The following is a 17,788-nucleotide window of genomic DNA, read 5'->3' as shown; positions in this document are numbered from 1 at the left end:
TGAAATTGTCTGGTGATGCATTTCTCAACTATTCCAATTGTTAAGCAATGCACAACTATGCTAATTTGTACCTATATTATAAATTATGCTACAATAGAAATTTAAAAGGATAAGATCAATATGAAATATTTTAAATTTTAATCTATTTATAAGTGATTTCACAAACTTTTAAGTTCAAGTCAACCCTTCTCAGTTTTGGAATTCCCTCTCTTTTCTCAGAATACCTTGTTTGATTTGAGAGTCAGGGCCCCAGTGTCAATCTTTTTATTAAACATTAATGAAGATTAATTTCTTTCTTTCGTATGTAAGAAAGAAGTATATGCAGAAGCTCTAATATCCCTGAGCATGTCCCCTCTCTCTGGATCACTCCTCGACCCTCCATCCCTCCTGTCCTGTGGCTGCTCTTTTGCCTTCTCCAGGTCTCAGTTTAGAAGGTGCCTCCTTAGAGAATCTAAAGCAGACTACCGCCAAATCTCAGGTAGCCTCCCTCTGTTAGGCTCTGTCCTTGGAAATTGTTTTCACCCACTTGTGACACATCACAATCCGAAACTACCTTCATTTCTACTTTAATGGCTCTTACTCTCACCCAAGGGTAACCGTGTCTGTTTTATTTATTTGTGCCCAGCATACTGTCCAGCATATTCCTGGAGAACAGTAGACCCCTGATAAATATTTGGTTGAAACAATAAGTAAATGAATTTCACCCAATTGTGACAAATTTAGGTGGATAATTTACATAACAAAAAAATTCTAGAGAGGCTTTGAAACACATGATCAGCAGTTGCATGTGTACAGAAGAAATTCATGCTCTTAGGAGGTCAGCAATACTTATCTATAGACGATTTATCATTAGGATAAGCCTGGATGTAGGGAAATGTACTCTAGAGCGGTTGTATACTCAAAAAACACAAAAGGTAAAGGAAAATAGGTGTGTATCACTGAAAGGAATAAGTATAGGCCATGAGTTAAACACAGAAGTAGTAACTTACAATGTAAGTTCTTAGTTTTGACAAATGCACCATAGTTATGTGAGATATACAAGGGTACTTCAAAATGTTCATGGAAAAATTCCTATTATCTTTTAATTATATTTTTCCATGAACTTTTGGAAGTACACTCGTATTAGGGAGAGCTGTGTGGATGATCTACAGGAATTCTCTGTATTGTCTTCGCAATGTTTCTGTAAATCTAAAATTCTTACAAAATAGAAAGTTTAAAAAGCAAAAGTAACTGATATCACGCTATAGGTAAAACTGTTAAGTTTAGGGAGAACACAGAGAGGGAGCTGTCCTCACGTGCATACCCCAGTGATGGCACTGCTTTACCCATCCATGTGTGGAATGAGGCATGTTCTTTATGAAAAGTGTTTGCTGAAGATAGTTATTGGTCCTTCCACCATGAAATTGGTTTCTTTGAGGCCACTAGGAGTCACTGACTTCATTTGAAATTACTGTTTGAAAGCATTAAGAAAAGAAAGTGGAAATTTTAGAGAAGGATTACATGAAAAAAATACTTTTTATATTTTTCCCAGGGTAGGTGAAGCCAGTGTACACTGTACACCAATATGCATATGATGAAATACATGAATAAGCAGAAGTGATTTCAGTCATTTGACCGTTCTGTCAAATTACCAAATGTCTTTAAGGATTTGGGGATAAAATTGAGATACAAAGAAATTATATTTAAAAACAACTATCTTCAAATATCCCTGATAAAAATTTTTAGATGATAAAATACTACAATTAACCTATCAAATTTCAAGAGACACACTAAAGAAAACATACATTTAAAAGCTTACCATCATTATTATATTTCCTAGATCTGTCTGCTTAGAGGATCCAGATCTTGGTTTCTAAACACCATTCTCCAATAAAAGGAAGCAGGGTTCCTAGGAGAAGTGGTTGATTCCAGGCCTGGGCAGGGGAAATACAAGCCTGGAATATCTTGTAGTGCCAGAAAGTAAGGAAGTGTCAGAAAAGGATGGAGGCTTATTGAAAGAACACTGGAGCCAACTTGAAGCAGTTCCCAATAGTCTAAGCTGGAACAATTTGAGAAATAAAATAAAACAAAATAAAATATAGTATTAGGTTATAGGTCATAGAATAAAATAAATATCCATGAGTCCCTACTGACATAAATAATTGAATAAATAAATATATGGAAGAGAAGGGTCGGCTCTTTGTAGTGAAATTCCAATTGATAAATGTAGAAGGAATGAGGGCAATAGAAAATCACCCTTAGGCAAACACCACGGTAATAATTACTGCAGGCGAGGGGCAAGGACCGTCAATGGCTGCTAAAATTAGTAGGCAAAAGAGTAATGAGAAACAGGATATTTGAGTGGTTTCAAAGTATCTCCCCACAAGATATTTGCTAACTACAAAGGGAAAACAGTAATTTTGCAGTGGAGGAAGCTGGCAGACACCCCCTCAGCCAAATGATCAAGGTAAGCATCACTTGCAGTAAGACACATCAACCTCATATACTCCTGATACGATACCCTGAGACAGGAGCAACATCACTTGTGTGGTATTCTTGCTAAAAATGCATAGCCTCAGCCTAATTATGACAAGACATCAGGTGACCCAAAATGAAAGACATTGCACAGAATATCTGACCAGTACTCCTCAAGTGTGAAGGTCATGAGAGATTGAGAAATACTAGTCACAGATAGGAAGAGACTAAGGAGACATGACAACTAATTGAAATGAGGGATCCTCGGTCAGAAAAAGGACATCAGCAGGAAAACTGGTGAAATCCAAATAACGTCTGTAAAAGAGTTACTAGCATTGTTATCAATGTTAATTTCCTGGTTTTGATAACAGTGTCGAAGGTATAGAAGATGTTAAGGTTAGGGCAAGTTACTGAACTGGTATACAGGCACTCTCTGTACTATTTTTGCAACTTTTCTGTTATTCTAAAATTATTTCAAAATAAAAAGTAAAAAGAAAGTGTTTAATCTTCTTTCTTCCAGAAAGGGCACACAGAACAGAGAGTACAGTGCAAGCCCATGAAGAATTCTTTTTTTCTCAGACTGTTTTCTCACTTGTCTTCAAGAATCAGACTTTAGATTATTGGCAACATTAAGTATCTGTTGCTGTCCTCAAGTGCAGTCTGGCTTGGGGGACCAGATGGAGAAATGCTGAGCATAGAGACCATGATGGCAGTGCTGAGGGAGAGAGAATTAACATAAGTATACTTCCCATATTAACAATAGTTTCTAAAAGCCACTTAAAGAATTTGTTATTACCACTGTTATTAACTGAATCAAGCACGTGCCCTGCACACATATTAAGGTAAAATGAAGAGCGTTGCCTACCGAATGAGGAGCTTAATGCAGTATCTGATATGCTGCACTCACAGGTGTGATCTTACTTGGCATCAGAAATATCCTGTGATAAAGAACCTTGGCCTAGTTATTTTCCTTTGGAGAAGTAACTATTTGAGGGGTGGGAATGAGGGGAATGGTATTGTTGTTTTTATCCCATCATGCTGTTTTGGAAACATGCACTGGCTCTACTTTCCCATACATGAGCTTAAACGCTGTGTGCTCATTTCAGGTCTCCCTAGTTCTCAGGTCTCAGGTCTCTCTCCTAACACATGGCTCTCTCCTGACCATCCACTCTGCTTTACATTCTTCCCAGAGGGCTCTGGGCCACCATTCGAGCTTCCTTCTCTCAAGCACTTCTTCCCATTTCCCACCAAGGCAAGGCTTTCCCCTCCTCCAGAAACCTGCTTGGGCCCTTCGGCTTCCATGAATCCGTCAATGAGTAAACCACCACTGGATTTAGCCATTGCAAATGTGCTTTACCCATAGTGTTCTTAATACATGCATACGTTAGTCAGGGATCTTCAGAGAAACAGAACCGATAGGATATATATAGACGTATGAAAGGAGATTTATTATGGGAATTGGCTCACATGATTATGGAGGCCTAGAAGCCCCATGATATGTCATCTGCAAACTGGGTAACCAGGAAAGTGGTGGTATAATTGAGAATGAAGGCCTGAGATTCAGGAGCTCTGATATCTGACAGCAGGAGAGGATAGATGTCACAGCTAAAGAAGAGAAGGAGGGAGTTTGCCCTTCCTCCATCTTTTGTTCTATTCAGGCCTTCAGTGGATTGGATGATGCCGTCTGCATTGGTGAGGATGGATCTCCTTTACTCAGTTCGCTGATTCAAGTGTGAATCTCTTCGGGAAACACCCCCACAGACACAGCCAGAAATAATGTTCTACCACCTATCTGGCCATCCTTTAGCCCAAGTCAAGTTGACACATAAGATTAGCCATCACACAAGATATGGAACTAACCTAAATGTCCATCAATAGATGATTGGATAAGGAAACTGTGGTATATATACACTATGGAATACTACTCTGCCATAAAAAAGAATGAAATACTCTCATTTGCAACAACATGGATAAACCTAAAGACACTTATGTTGAGTGAAACAAGCAAAGCACAGAGGGATAAATACCTCATGTGCTCACTCATATGTGGGAGCTAAGAGAGAAGGTAGGAAAGAAAGACCACAGTAGCCCCATGATCCAACAGAGGGAGGGAACATTCCTAGGGCTACAAATTGGAGTTGAGGGGAGAGGGGGATGAGGAGGGAGGCTGGAGGATAATTGGAAGGGGACCAAGGGTACAAAAGTAATTTCAGGTAATGGATATGCCCCAGTATGAATCTGGCCCCCACATCATGGGCAGGAGGGGGGACAATCAGCTTTGTATCTCATGAATATTCATAATAAAAAAAAGATTAACCATCACAATATATATGTGAATTATATATGTAATTAGGTCTATACCTGAGATCATCTAAGTTATTTTTGGCTGTATAAATGAATTTGTACTTATGATTTCGTGTTTTCTTAGTACATGCTTTTAGGGCTCTTCTGTATATTTGCCCTATTTCTCCTTCAGATTCTTATACCTTTGAGGACAAGGACCAGGTGCTCTATTTCATTTGCATATTTTACAATGCCAATCTGATGGTGTGCACTCAGGGAGCCACCATGAAAGACCCAAATAACAAAGCATTTGCATTAGCTTAAAATTTTCTACCTCCTTCAAATTATTTGAGCTAATTTTTTAGGCATTTATACGTAAATAAAATAATAATTTAAAATGTACAGAATTAAGAGGATATTTAAATATAAATAGCCAAAATTTCCCCTCCCAAAAAGTGAGATTATAGTCAACAGGATTACAAAACTTTTAAATTATTTTTGAAATTTCAGTTTAGAAACCATAAAAGAAATTTACGAATAACTTTAAAATTTTTTAAAAGACCTAATCTTATCTTCTCATTTAATCTAGAATTGCATTTTCTTAAATTATTTTCAAAGTAAGTTTTTTTCATTATTTAATTTCCTTCTAAATGTGAAGAATCCTTAGTGGGATAACTCTTCCATTCTGCCAGCATTTTTTGAGAGCCTAATATGTTTAGTCTCTATGCTAGGTGCTGGATTTACAAAACTGAAGGACCTGATCTTGAGTTACTCCTGTGATAGATAAATAAGGAAATGTGAGAAATGGTATTTTGGAAAGAGAGAGGAAATAAAGCATAAAACAGAGTAGATGTGAAGTTTGGTTGTTAGCCTTAAGAGATGAAGGCTGAGGATGTGGAGAAATTGGAATCCTGTGCATTGTTGGTGGGAATGTAAAATGCTAAACCACTATGGAAAACAGTGTGGCAGTTCCTCAAAAAATTAAAAATAGAATTACCATATGATCCAGCAATTCCTCTTCTGGGTATATATTCAAAAGAACTAAAGGAAGGATCTCGAAGAGATATTTGCACATCCATGTTCATAGCAGCACTATTCACAATTGCCAAGAGGTGGAAGCAACCTAAGTGTCCATCAGCAGATGAATAGATAAACAAAATGTGGTATATACATATGATGAAATATTACTCAGCCTTAAAAACAAAGGAAATTCTGACACACGCTTCAACATGTATGAAGCTTGAGGACATTATGCTATGTGAAATAAGTCAGCCACAAAAAGACAAGTACTGTATGATTCCACTTATATGGAGTATCTGGAGTAGTCAGATTCATAGGAACAGAAAGTAGAATGGTAGTTTCCAGAGGCTGGGGAGAGGCAGACATATGGGGAGTTGTTGTTTGATGGGTACAGAGTCTTCAGTGTTTCAAGATGAAAAAGTTCTGGAGATAGGTTGCATAGCATTGCGAATGTACTTAACACTACTGAACTGTACTCTTAGAAATGGTTAAGATGGTAAATTTTATGGCATGCATTTGAAACCACAATAAACAATTTTTTTAATTTAAAAAGAGAGATAAAGGAAGCCAGGGCTACCGAAGAAGGCCCTGAAGAAGGGAAGTCTGGGTTATGTTATGAACAAGGCATGACTTCTCTTTAGACTGTTGAATTTCAGGTGCTTGCCCAACAGGATTATCCAGGAGGTTCTGGATGTAACAGGATTGAGGCTAGAAGTGTAGAGTTTGTCATCCACACAGTAGTACTTAACCTTCATAGAGCTGAATGAGCTCATCCATGGGAAGAAAGTAGAAACATAAAAAAAGGAAGGGCAGAATCCCAGGTTTCAGCTTTTTTAAAGACAAAATGGCTCTGAAGAAAAGAAGCAGCAGCCACAGATTTAGAGGAAATACTGTACACAGGTCAAGTAAAGTACAGACGGACAAGTTACCTAGAGGATTTGGCTAGCAGGCCTTTGGTGACCTTGCCATAAGGGCTACTGGAGTGGTGGGATGGGGTCTTCCATTGTTCCCACTAGACTCTGCTCCTCTGCTCTTAACCTGTAGTTCATGGACTCTTGTGACAGGCTTTAGGGAGTCTGTGCACATCTAAGAAATCTAGGCAAAATATTGTATGAATATGTTTTTCTTCTTAGAATAGTTTACATGACTTTCATCAGATTCTTGATAGGTTCTGTGATCTGATAAATGTTCCATGTGCCAGAGCGTAAGGAGTCAGGATCCAGTATTTCTGCCATCCTGATTTCACTTACATTATGAGCATAATTCCTTTTTGTGGGCCAGTTTGAGGATCTAATCACAATTTATAATTTTTTTTTCTATGGGAAGATATCATCCAAGTTCTGAAGTGACATATAGATATCTCATGTTTGACTGTGTATTTGAGCTGAAAACTTGTAACTTTAGTGCTTTAAGTTTCAGTGCTTAGTCAACAGGTTTGAATAGGACACACACTAAAAGTCAATGGAATAGTCAAAGAGAGATAGTATCACTAAAGTGAATATAGCATGTGTGTGGAATTTTGACTATTATAGGCAAAGGCATTCTGCATACTTACTTTTGTTTGTATAATCTCTGTAAATCTGTTTGCTTATTTCTAAGCAAGTTAATAGTTGCCAGATAGTATATAACCTATAAATGAATTTTACTTGCATGAATAATTTTTTATATTAATAGCTTTGCACATTATTAACTTTCTTTCAGATTTTAGCCTTTTTCCCACATATCTTATGTGCAGTGTGAACATTTTTATTTGTTTGAATTAGATGGTTCTGAGTTTATATATCTTGTAAATTTTGCATATTTAGTGAAAGAACAAATCTCAGTTAATATGCAGAAATCCATTCTCACTTTTGAAAAAGCAGTTTGGAATACATATCTCATTGATAGCAGGGAGGTTGATATTCATATCAAGAAATTAAGGCAATCAGTCATATTTTACTAATACCATTGTTGATGTTATACCAAATAGAACTGAGGCCACATTTTAGCCTTGCATCCGAGAGTGATACTGCTGATCAAGAAGACTTGGATGTAGAAGATGACCATGAGGAACAGCCTTCAAATCAAACTGTTCGAAGACCTCAGGCCGTCATTGAAGACGCTGTGGCTACCTCTGGGGTGAGCACACTCAGTTCTACTGTATCCCATGATTCCCAGAGTGCTCACCGATCACTAAATGTACAGCTTGGAAGGATGAAAATAGAAACTAATCGGTAAGTCCTTTGCTGACATAGGTTGGTTTCTTTTTTCTTACTTTTATAAAAGCGCATGAATTTTTGGTCTACTCTAAAAGTTTGGTGCACAGAAAATACAAAATATGATTCCTTTATCCCATTCATATAAACTTAATTTAATGCCTTTCTTTATAAAACAAGAGAGGTTTATTTTAGTTTCTTTTGTCAAATACCACTTTCTGCCTCTACCAATTCAAGCCTCCCGCAGCACCATTTCTTTGCTAATTTATCTTCTAGTGTACTGAGATTTACAAAAGAACTTAGTTGTAATTTCATAGACTGTCTTGGAAACAGATGCAGAGCAGCATGTACCTTCTGATAGATAGCTAAAAGAACAGAAAGCCCATGATCTTGAAAGCCCATGATTTGGAATATCAAGTTCTTTTAGGAAAAGAAGATCTCTGTGCTCGAGGGGACAAAACTAATAGTGCTAAAGTTTTGCATTTTAGAACCTTGAAACGATGGTTGTTGACCACATTTATGATTCTCTTTTATTTTTAATAAGCTGTGACATATCTAGAGTTTGTCTTTGAGAATTTGGTAGCATAGAACCCACATGATCAAGCTATTACGTGAACAGTAAATATTTCCTGTTCTTCACAGATGCTGGCACAGTTCAAAGTCTGAATCTTTATGATTTATAGCTTCCTGTTCTGGCTACAGTTGACATGTGGACAACTGACTTTATAACTGGGTTTGCAGTGAAAATGTTTTTTGGGGTGAATCAATAAAAGTTGTTGGAATGTTTAAAAACCTTAGGTGAACATTCTAGTTGTTCGCCAGGAAGATAAAAATACCTTATTTCTAGTCATAAATTTAGGTTTTGAAAGTTAAACTTGAATACCAAACAGTACAAGTTTTACAAAACTCATCCTGTATTCAGAAACATGTAAATCCATACATACATATCTTCTATGATTTGCAGAGGAAATCTTTTTAATAAAGGGAAATTTGCTCTCTGACCTCTATATTCCAATCTTATTTTCTTTACTTGCCATCTCTACTCTTTAGTGGAAGAGAACTTGGGTCTTTTCTCTTCTGAGATTTCATCTAAATCTTGGTATCCCTCATTCCTCCTCTTCTCAAGCAAGAGTCCAATTATAACATGCCATCACTTATGGTAGGGGTTAACTTTAGTCACTTCTCTTTAGTTTACTCTCTGTCTCCCAATCCTGAGTGGAGTTGTTTTTTGGACCCCTGCTCTGATCTCTGGAGGAGGAAAGTTCACTCATTACTATTTTGGTCCAGCCTTCCCTACCCAGGGCTTCTGGTAAGCATTATATAGACGGTAAAGCTACTTTGTTTACCCAAGAGCTGGTATATCTGCTTCTCTGGCCCTGAAACCTTCTGTCTACACACCCTGGCTATGTCAATACGACCTGTCTCTCCTCATGCAGCCTGGGTACACACTCCTTTCCCTTCTGTCCTTAGCCCATCTGGCTGGCCTTGGACTTACCATCCTGGCGCTGCCCTCTGTCCACCAAACTTGGGCCATCTGCAGTCCCTAGGGCTGCTCTTCTCCAGCCTCTTTCTTCATGTCTGCACATTCCTCTTCAGGGGGTCTCTTGGTCCCTGCTTCTCTAATCTTCCCAACTCTGTTGAAAAAGACTAGGATTTGCCACATTGCTTTATTACATTAGTACATAACTGCATTTTCCACAATGGCCCACACATTGATGTTTTTTCTCTACATAATTACATTTGAATATAAGAAATGTACAGGATTATCAACCTCCCTTTTTTTTCAGTAGTATTTCCCACAGCTCCATCACCCTCAGAAAAGTGACATGAAGTACATCATCTGCTTCACTCATGATCTGAAGACAGGGCAGCTGCTTTAGTATAAGCACTGAGCAACTGAAATAACAGACTGGTCATGTTTATGGTGGTCCTTGTAACTTTCAGTCGAGTATTTACTTGAAATATGAAAGTATATATATTATAAAATGGATCTAGGGGAATGTTAGTGTGTTTTTAGGAAAGGTTGTAGCTCTCATATTTAAAATCTTAAGTTTATAATATTTAGGGTGATCACTGATGAAAGTATATCAGGTTTATTCAGCTTTTGATTATTATATCATCAATACTACTAAATGACAGAAAATAACAAAATGGCTTTAGAATTTATGTTTTACTTCCATTTAAGTATATGCTTACATAAAATGTTCTGAAAGTTCACTTTGCACAAGGAGATGCAGGGACATTATTAGGAGCTGGCTGGTTATCTAACTTCCGTATCCTGAAATTCTGGAATTAGCCACCAACCTACCACCCCCTCCCACCCATCCGAGTTAAAATATTGACCTCATGGTAGATCCTTGTTATCCTTTTCTGGAACAGAGAGGCAGGCAATTGCCTTGATTTCAAATATTTCCCTAATAACTGAATACAAAGTAAATTTTCAGAGCTGGATTTGGGACAAGTGAAGTGGCCTGTCAATACTGTGCTTCCCATGTTAAGTTCTGGCTTTTAAAGATAAAAAGAAACTATGTAATCTAGATAAATATAGGTTAAATTCTAGAAAAATGTCTCTGTGTTCTTTGAGAAAACAATAGGAATATGCTATCACTATCCCATACATGTAAATTAACAAGGAAGATAAAAATACACGAGACCAAAAAATTGCCAACTTAACAATTCATACAGAGCTTGCTATCCATTTCTTTGAATATCAGTCATGTAGGAGTAGCTAAAAAGTCTCCCTCTAACCTTCTGCTCCCCGCTGCTCTCAGTTCCTGCTGCTTAATCCACCTCATTGTGCACCGTGTTGACTCTGCAGTTGTCTTTGTTTCCCCGCCTTCCTCAAAGCACCTTCTCTGTCTGCCTCTCCTTGTATTTTACTTTTGTCCTACCTCTGCTGCCTGCTCCATTCTGATCCCTTCTCCTACCTAAAGGCCTCATCATTATGTCCTGTGGAAATGGAGTGGAACCTGGGGGTCAGGGACGAAACCCCTACTGAGCCCTGAGAGGGCTCTTTTCCTGGCCTGAGGCTGCAGCAGGGAACAGAATGGCCCTTATTAAAGGCCAGGCTCTGTGCTTGGCACTTTACCTGTGCTCTCTCATTTGTGCTCACAGGAATTCTTTCTGGAAGTTTTACTTTTCCCTTTTACAAATGAGGAAACTGAAGCCCAGAGGCACTAGGTAATTTGTCTGAGGCTAACCAGGAAGTGCGTGGCTCAACCAGGACACAAGCCTGGGTCTGTCTTTTAGAGCATGTCAGCTGAAGCAGAAACAAACTTTTGCATGGAACACGGTCCTGAGTTAAATCTCTCAATGCTCAGAAATTGAAATGAATAAGAGCTGTAGAGTATGCAGTGATTTATGTTGCTGATCTTATTAATAATTATATATTTAAAATTATTGTAATTCTGGAACCAAGTTACTTAAAGATACTTTTCTGAAAAATTAGGCATCTTGTTTCATAACTTGGAATGTTTTCTCCAAGAAACAGTGTTGGAAATGGTGAGTAGGTTACCAATTGGCTCTCAGTTGCATCGTGAACCTTCCATGGATAAGAACTATGGTGTGATATCATAGTTTCTCCTTGCTTCTTTGGAGACTGCATCAGATACCAACTAGGAACTGAATGTACCAGGAGCACAGCTATCCTTTTACCCACAGTAAAAAGGAGTGGAATAATAGTAACATCCACAATTGCAGCAACAACCATTAACATATATTTAGCACTTGTTATGTTTCGGGTACTCTGAGCAATCTCATCTACAGCTATTTCTCAGGTTTTCATAGTTTAACAAAAGCAATTGCCATTCTGATTTGCACTGATTATGACATTATCCATATTTACCAACTAGTTTTGATGAAGGTCCATACATGTAAAATATAGGTCTGTTAATACATCATATTTATATTTTTGACATTTATGGTCTTAAAAAAAAAACAGTAGAACAACATCGCTGAATATTTTGGCAGACAATCTTTATTTCAATAAAATCCCGGGGGTGTCTGTGCTCATAGTAGTTTGAGAAAAACCATGTCTGGAGGATCCTCATGGTCAGTTCCAGCTCTGTTATGCTGTCAATCAATATAATTTCCTTCTGCAGATTACTGGAAGAATTGGTTCGAAAAGAGAAAGAATTACAAGTACTTCTTCATCGAGCTATTGAAGAAAAAGAACAGGAAATTAAACACCTGAAGCTTAAGTCCCAACCGATAGGTGAATAGCAGAAAATTTTAAAGTAATACTGTTGAACCAGGCTGCCACAAAAAGTTGAGAAAGCCAACAGTTTTATTTCATGGCTTAGTCAGCATCTGTCACTTGTACTGCAACTATAAGCAGGAATTGCTTTTAAAAACATCCAATTCTTAATTGTAGCAAACTGTCATTCTTAAAAGTGTAATAAAAATAGATGATTCATAGTCATCTTTTCCTGAGATTACATATTATTGGGAGCTTTATATATTATATATTATTATATGGTTTTCTACTTGTTTAGTCTTTATTTCTTCTTAAAGTTTCACAATGAGATGACTTGAGTAAAATAATACTGTATTTCATCATTTTCCATTTGTATTCTGGGTATTTTAGCTTTTATTCTTATAATTTGAAGAGCCTTAAATAGAATAAACGTATAGTAATAAAAAAGTCGTAAGTTGGAACTTTGAAGAAATCTATTGTATGAGAAATTGGAGGGAAAAGATAATCTTTAGAGAATCTTATTTAGCAAATTTAGAGGAAGATGTAATTCATAGTTATTTATTCGAATATATGGCTCTTCTATATTATTGCAAATGTGGGAAAAGAGATTATTATAATTATTCGGTTCTCTACTAATTGTGTACATTTTTGTTACATGAAAAACACAAAGTATAATTTTGGCACACGAAGTTTATTCTAAGAAACTATAAAATTGATATGAAAGTATAAAGTGGGGCTCTCCATTTACTAGGTAACTTGTCTGAGTTTTATTTATGTTATTGTTTATAGAGCCACTCTCAATTGTTTCTATTAACTATTAATATTAATTATAGAGCCAAATCTTTTAAAGTATCAATAAACGGCTGTTGTTTGTGAGGGTCTCAGATTACCTCTGTTAGGTAAAGTTAGGAGTATTTCCCCAAAATTCTGTTCTAGATATTCCTGGGTTGCCTGCACGTCACCTGACTTCTCCTGGCACAAATACTGAAGATTCTGAACTTACTGACTGGCTGAGAGAAAATGGAGCTGATGAAGACACTATAAGTCGGGTAAAGAAAACCATATGTGGAACAAGTATTCTTTTATTTCATTTTATGATGTTGAGTGCCTACTGTGTGCCAGGGACCATTCTAGGCCCAGGGGATACACTGATAAGCAAATCAGACCCAGCCCTGCCCTCCTGAGGCTTACAGACTAGGGTAGGCGGACATTAACCAGATCATTCCACAGATAAAAATACAAGTATATACTGATAAATTCTATGAAGGGAAGGTATCAGGTGTTATGAGACGGGGGAGGGAGAGGTTGGGGAAAGTTCTCTGAGAAGGTGAAGAATGAGCTAAAGTCTAAAGGAATATGCAGTAATAAACTAGGCCAACTGTATGCATGTTTTTGGTGGGGCAGGCAAGGAGGGGATGATCACTCGGGGGTGGGCGTGCAGTTTGTGAAAAGACCAAGAGGCAGGCAAAACCTTTGTGATCCAGAACTCCTAAGGATTTTTGTTTTTGAATCAAAAATAAGGAGGAGTGAGAAAAAATTAAGACAGAACAAAAAGAAAAGCATTCTTGTGTTTCTAATTCTTTTGTTTCTTGAATTTTGAATTCTCTTTCAACCTTATTAGACTCCACTGGGCAGCAGCTATTTATTGCTACTTAATGAAATAGATCAAGTTGGTGAACTTATGTCAGAAACATTTTCTATACAAACCATATTGTATCTGTAATGATCTAATTCCTCTCTGCTCCGTGTAGACTTTTGTAATGGGCATGAATAGCATTTGTTTATGTTTTAAGATTACATATATATGCAAACATGTATACACACATTAAAAGGTTATGTTATTTATCATTTTATAGAAAGGGCCTCATAATACAATATTATATTGATTACAGTTTTATATTAAAATTTAAAAAATAAGAATAAAGATGTCTTTTCCCTTGACTTGATGATTTATTGGATCACTAAATAAAATTTAGTGTCTCCTTAGACATCTGCATTTAACAAGTTACTGCTAACTAAATTTAAACAACTCTTTTGCCTTTGGAAAATAATGCACCCAATCAATTTTTCCAAAATGTTTCTTCTTCTAATTTAGACTCAGAGCATAATTAAGGAATAGTAATTTGGGATCATCACGTTCTGACCAGCACAGAGCAGCTGAGAGCTAAGAAGTCACTTTGATGATCCATTAAATTGTTGCCCCTTTTATTTGATTTAAAATTATGAGCTTCAGTTTTAATTCATAACTTTGATGTTGCAGTGAGTTACAGGAAAGTACCTTTTAGCCGTGAAAAAATAAATTCAGAGATTAAGTGTAAGCAATATCTTTCCAAGAATACTTTTTATGCATTTGAGAAAAAAACAAAGCTACACAGCACCAAACCTCTTAAATACAAACATTTGCTTCTGAGCAGTAGATGTAATTATGAGTCTTATCTGTTCATTAGGAGGCCATTCAGAAATTCTGTGCCACTTGTAATCTTTATGCATTTGGAAATCATTTGGATGCATTTCTTTGTAATTATTTTATAATAGAGAGGCTAGACCCTTAATAATTCCAGAAGATTATGCTTTTAGTGGATTTCCTTTTAGATTCATTTACAATTATTGCTAATGTTTACATTATGAATAGAGTTTATTTGTTAAAGGTATATAAAAATCTTATTCCTGTGCATATTTTACTTTCTCTACAGTTTTTGGCTGAGGATTATACACTAGTGGATGTTCTCTACTATGTTACACGTGATGATTTAAAATGCCTGAGACTAAGGTACCACCTTTCTTTCTGTTAAGTAGACATAATGAAAATAGCACTGGGCAAAGATCAAGAAGTTTGGGCTCCTGCTCTGGCTGGGTCTCTAACTAGCTCTGTAATTCTGGGCACAGCTCTCTGGCTCTCAGCTGCTCCAAGTAAACCGAGTTAGGCCAATCTATTTTAGGGTGCTCTAATAACCAATATTTCTATATTAGTAAATGAAAATCAGCTGGAAGAATTTTCTTGAGTAATATGCAGACTAAGATATGCAGATATTCTAAACCTGCCTTAAACAAATGCTCTAATTTAGTTCATGATTGTGCCATACTTACTAGAAATATTAGGATGAGGTGCTGATTTGCCATCCAAACATTGGTATAATCTGATACAATTTCTTATAATGATTAGTTTTATCTATCAGGCCAAGCATATACATACCTATTACATCCACCTCTATAAAAACACATTTCAAAAATACTGAAAATCTAAAATGATGTTTTGGGACCTGGCACTTCGTGGGAACGGAAAGGAAAGGAATAGAGGGATGATGAGAAAATATATACAAAAAGAGCACAAAACGACTGATAGGACTTTGGGATCATCACGTTCCGACCAGCACAGAGCAGCTGAGAGCTAAGAAGTCACTTTCATATTTCAAGGGCAATGTTTCAAATGAAGTGTTCTCTTCCCCGTGTTCTTGTGTTTTTAAACAGAGGAGGGATGCTGTGCACACTGTGGAAGGCCATCGTTGACTTTAGAGATAAACAGACTTGACAACCATTCGATTTAATCTTCAACGGAGATTCTAAAAATGAATGCAGAACTGATCTTGGGGGAGGGAGAATCGAAGAGAGAGGAGAAAGAAGCTGCACTTTAAATCCAGTATTTGTTTACTCCTGTTTAAAAAATAGACAAAACACACTGAAATTTCCTTACTGTTTCTATTTCTATAATTCTTAAGGACTCTTCATAAGGACTCTCAAAATAATCCTAAACAGTAGAATCCTAATGTTTAGGGTTATTTTAGTCTAAACATTTTTATGGAAATATTTTTAACTCAGCAGCTATTGCACTTCAGCCAAATGTTGATTTCACACGAAACGGATGTAACATTTCATGTGATTGTGCACCACTGGAACAAAAAAACCAAAATGTGACCATATCTTTTTAGGCTTACGTATGTTTGTAATATGCCCTAATCATCTGAGTAGAAATGCATAATTTCAGTTATTGTATAAAGTTTATGTTTTTTTAAATGTGCAGAATCGGAGAGCAATGGTTTTTACTTATCTGTATTAATTGTAATATTGACTATATTTTGTAACTTAAGTTTCTGGCCCACAGTACATTTGTTTGAGTTGTTGATGTACTACTGAACTGTACCAGTTGCACCTGCCTGAATCATAGTAATGTTAGCTTGTTCTAAAGCTATCCATTGTGTAAAATTTACTCTAAAAAGTAAAAAGACTCTCAACGTGCTGTTTTGATAAATTCTAAAGAATACTTATTTTGTGTTGACAAATTAAACTACTAAAATTTCTAGTCATTTCTTCAGCTATAACATTAAGTAGATTCTTTTATTCAAGCAGTCGAAAAATAACTGATAACCAAGTTGTTCCTAAGGGCAACTGAGGAGTAAGAAAGAGGGTGAAGAAAGAGAATAAAGGAAAATCAGTGTATTTTTCTCAAGGCCCCAAGATGTCTTGAATGACTATTGTGTATCTTACAGGGTCTGTGAAGAGCATCTTAATGGAGAACACTGCGTTTTCTATGTCCTTGATTCTGGTTCTCATATTTGGTGGAAATATTTTTATTTTAAGCTGAGTATGATATTTTTATGAGCCATATTAATAGGATGAAGTCTAAAGCTCCTAGATGGATGAAATTTGAAATAAACAAATTTCTTAAACACAGAGGCACCTGTTTGTTATGCAGCGTAGAAACAACAGAGCTGTTTATGTATCACGACTGGACCCACAGTGTAACAGTTTTGATGAAACAGGAATCATCTCTATTTCTATGTGAAAATCAAGGTACATACGTTTTATATTTCATCAGAGTCTACAAACCATTCTCACTCATTTTTCTCATTTTATACTTGCAAAAACATAGCTGCATCTTTTTTTACATCCTAATTCAGAGGACAGATAGTCGCCTCTTGCATCCTGTGTGGAAATTTCTAAGGAAGTGAGATATAAATTCAATGATACATCATTTGAATCACAGTGAAACACAGGGAACCTCTTTATTAAGCCATAGATTATCTCACTAATTTGAGTGGTCATGTGCTTCTTTTAGTCTGTATAGGATCAGGCTACCCATCTTCAACCAAATCTTTCCTTGGGCTCTTCCTCCTGTCCTATCTTGCGGGCAGCTGTTCCTCTATCCCTACATGGTTTATAATACATTCCAAGGCCAGCATCACTCGGCTTTTGTCAGAATTTTGGGTCTCAAGCACAAAAGATCCATTATGGATCAAAGCCCTTGAAAGGTTTGCACTTGAAAGGCCTTTATCATCAATCTAGGCTGCTGATTCTCAGTCCAGCTTCACATTAAAATGACCTGGATGCTTTTTTCAAAATATTGATTTTATTGGTCAGGGGTGGGCCCATACACTCTTTTTAAAACGCTTCACAGTTAACTTAACATAATCAAGTCCCACCTCCTTATTTCAGGTGACACCTGGGCAGGGACATGGAGAGCCCCTTTCTATAGAGGTGGTAGTAAGGTGGTTCCTGTTCATTGATTGTCCAGTGTAGCAAGAGGCTATACACATAGGCCTGGAGCAAAACTATCACTTAATTTGTGACTTGAGCAAATTAATTAGCCTCTGTGAGTCTCGGTTTCCTGATCTGTAAAATGGGGATAATGATGTACCTTCCCGGG

General features: G+C 36.8%; 1 protein-coding gene across 1 annotated transcript in view; it reads left to right on the top strand.

Annotated features, from left to right (window-relative positions):
* MAP3K5 (mitogen-activated protein kinase kinase kinase 5) overlaps positions 1–16,779 on the top strand; it is a 202,100-nt gene extending 185,321 nt beyond the window's left edge. The window contains exons 26-30 of the mRNA XM_063097188.1: positions 7,727–7,970; positions 12,053–12,165; positions 13,084–13,196; positions 14,841–14,917; positions 15,616–16,779. Of these exons, the coding sequence (XP_062953258.1) occupies positions 7,727–7,970; positions 12,053–12,165; positions 13,084–13,196; positions 14,841–14,917; positions 15,616–15,676 (608 nt within the window). The 3' untranslated portion in view covers positions 15,677–16,779. The remainder of the gene's footprint in view (positions 1–7,726; positions 7,971–12,052; positions 12,166–13,083; positions 13,197–14,840; positions 14,918–15,615) is intronic.
* The last annotated feature ends 1,009 nt before the right edge of the window (positions 16,780–17,788 follow it).

This window comes from Cynocephalus volans, chromosome 5 (assembly GCF_027409185.1).
Source record: "Cynocephalus volans isolate mCynVol1 chromosome 5, mCynVol1.pri, whole genome shotgun sequence".
Classification (NCBI taxonomy): domain Eukaryota; kingdom Metazoa; phylum Chordata; class Mammalia; order Dermoptera; family Cynocephalidae; genus Cynocephalus; species Cynocephalus volans.
This window is presented reverse-complemented; position numbering and strand designations above follow the sequence as displayed.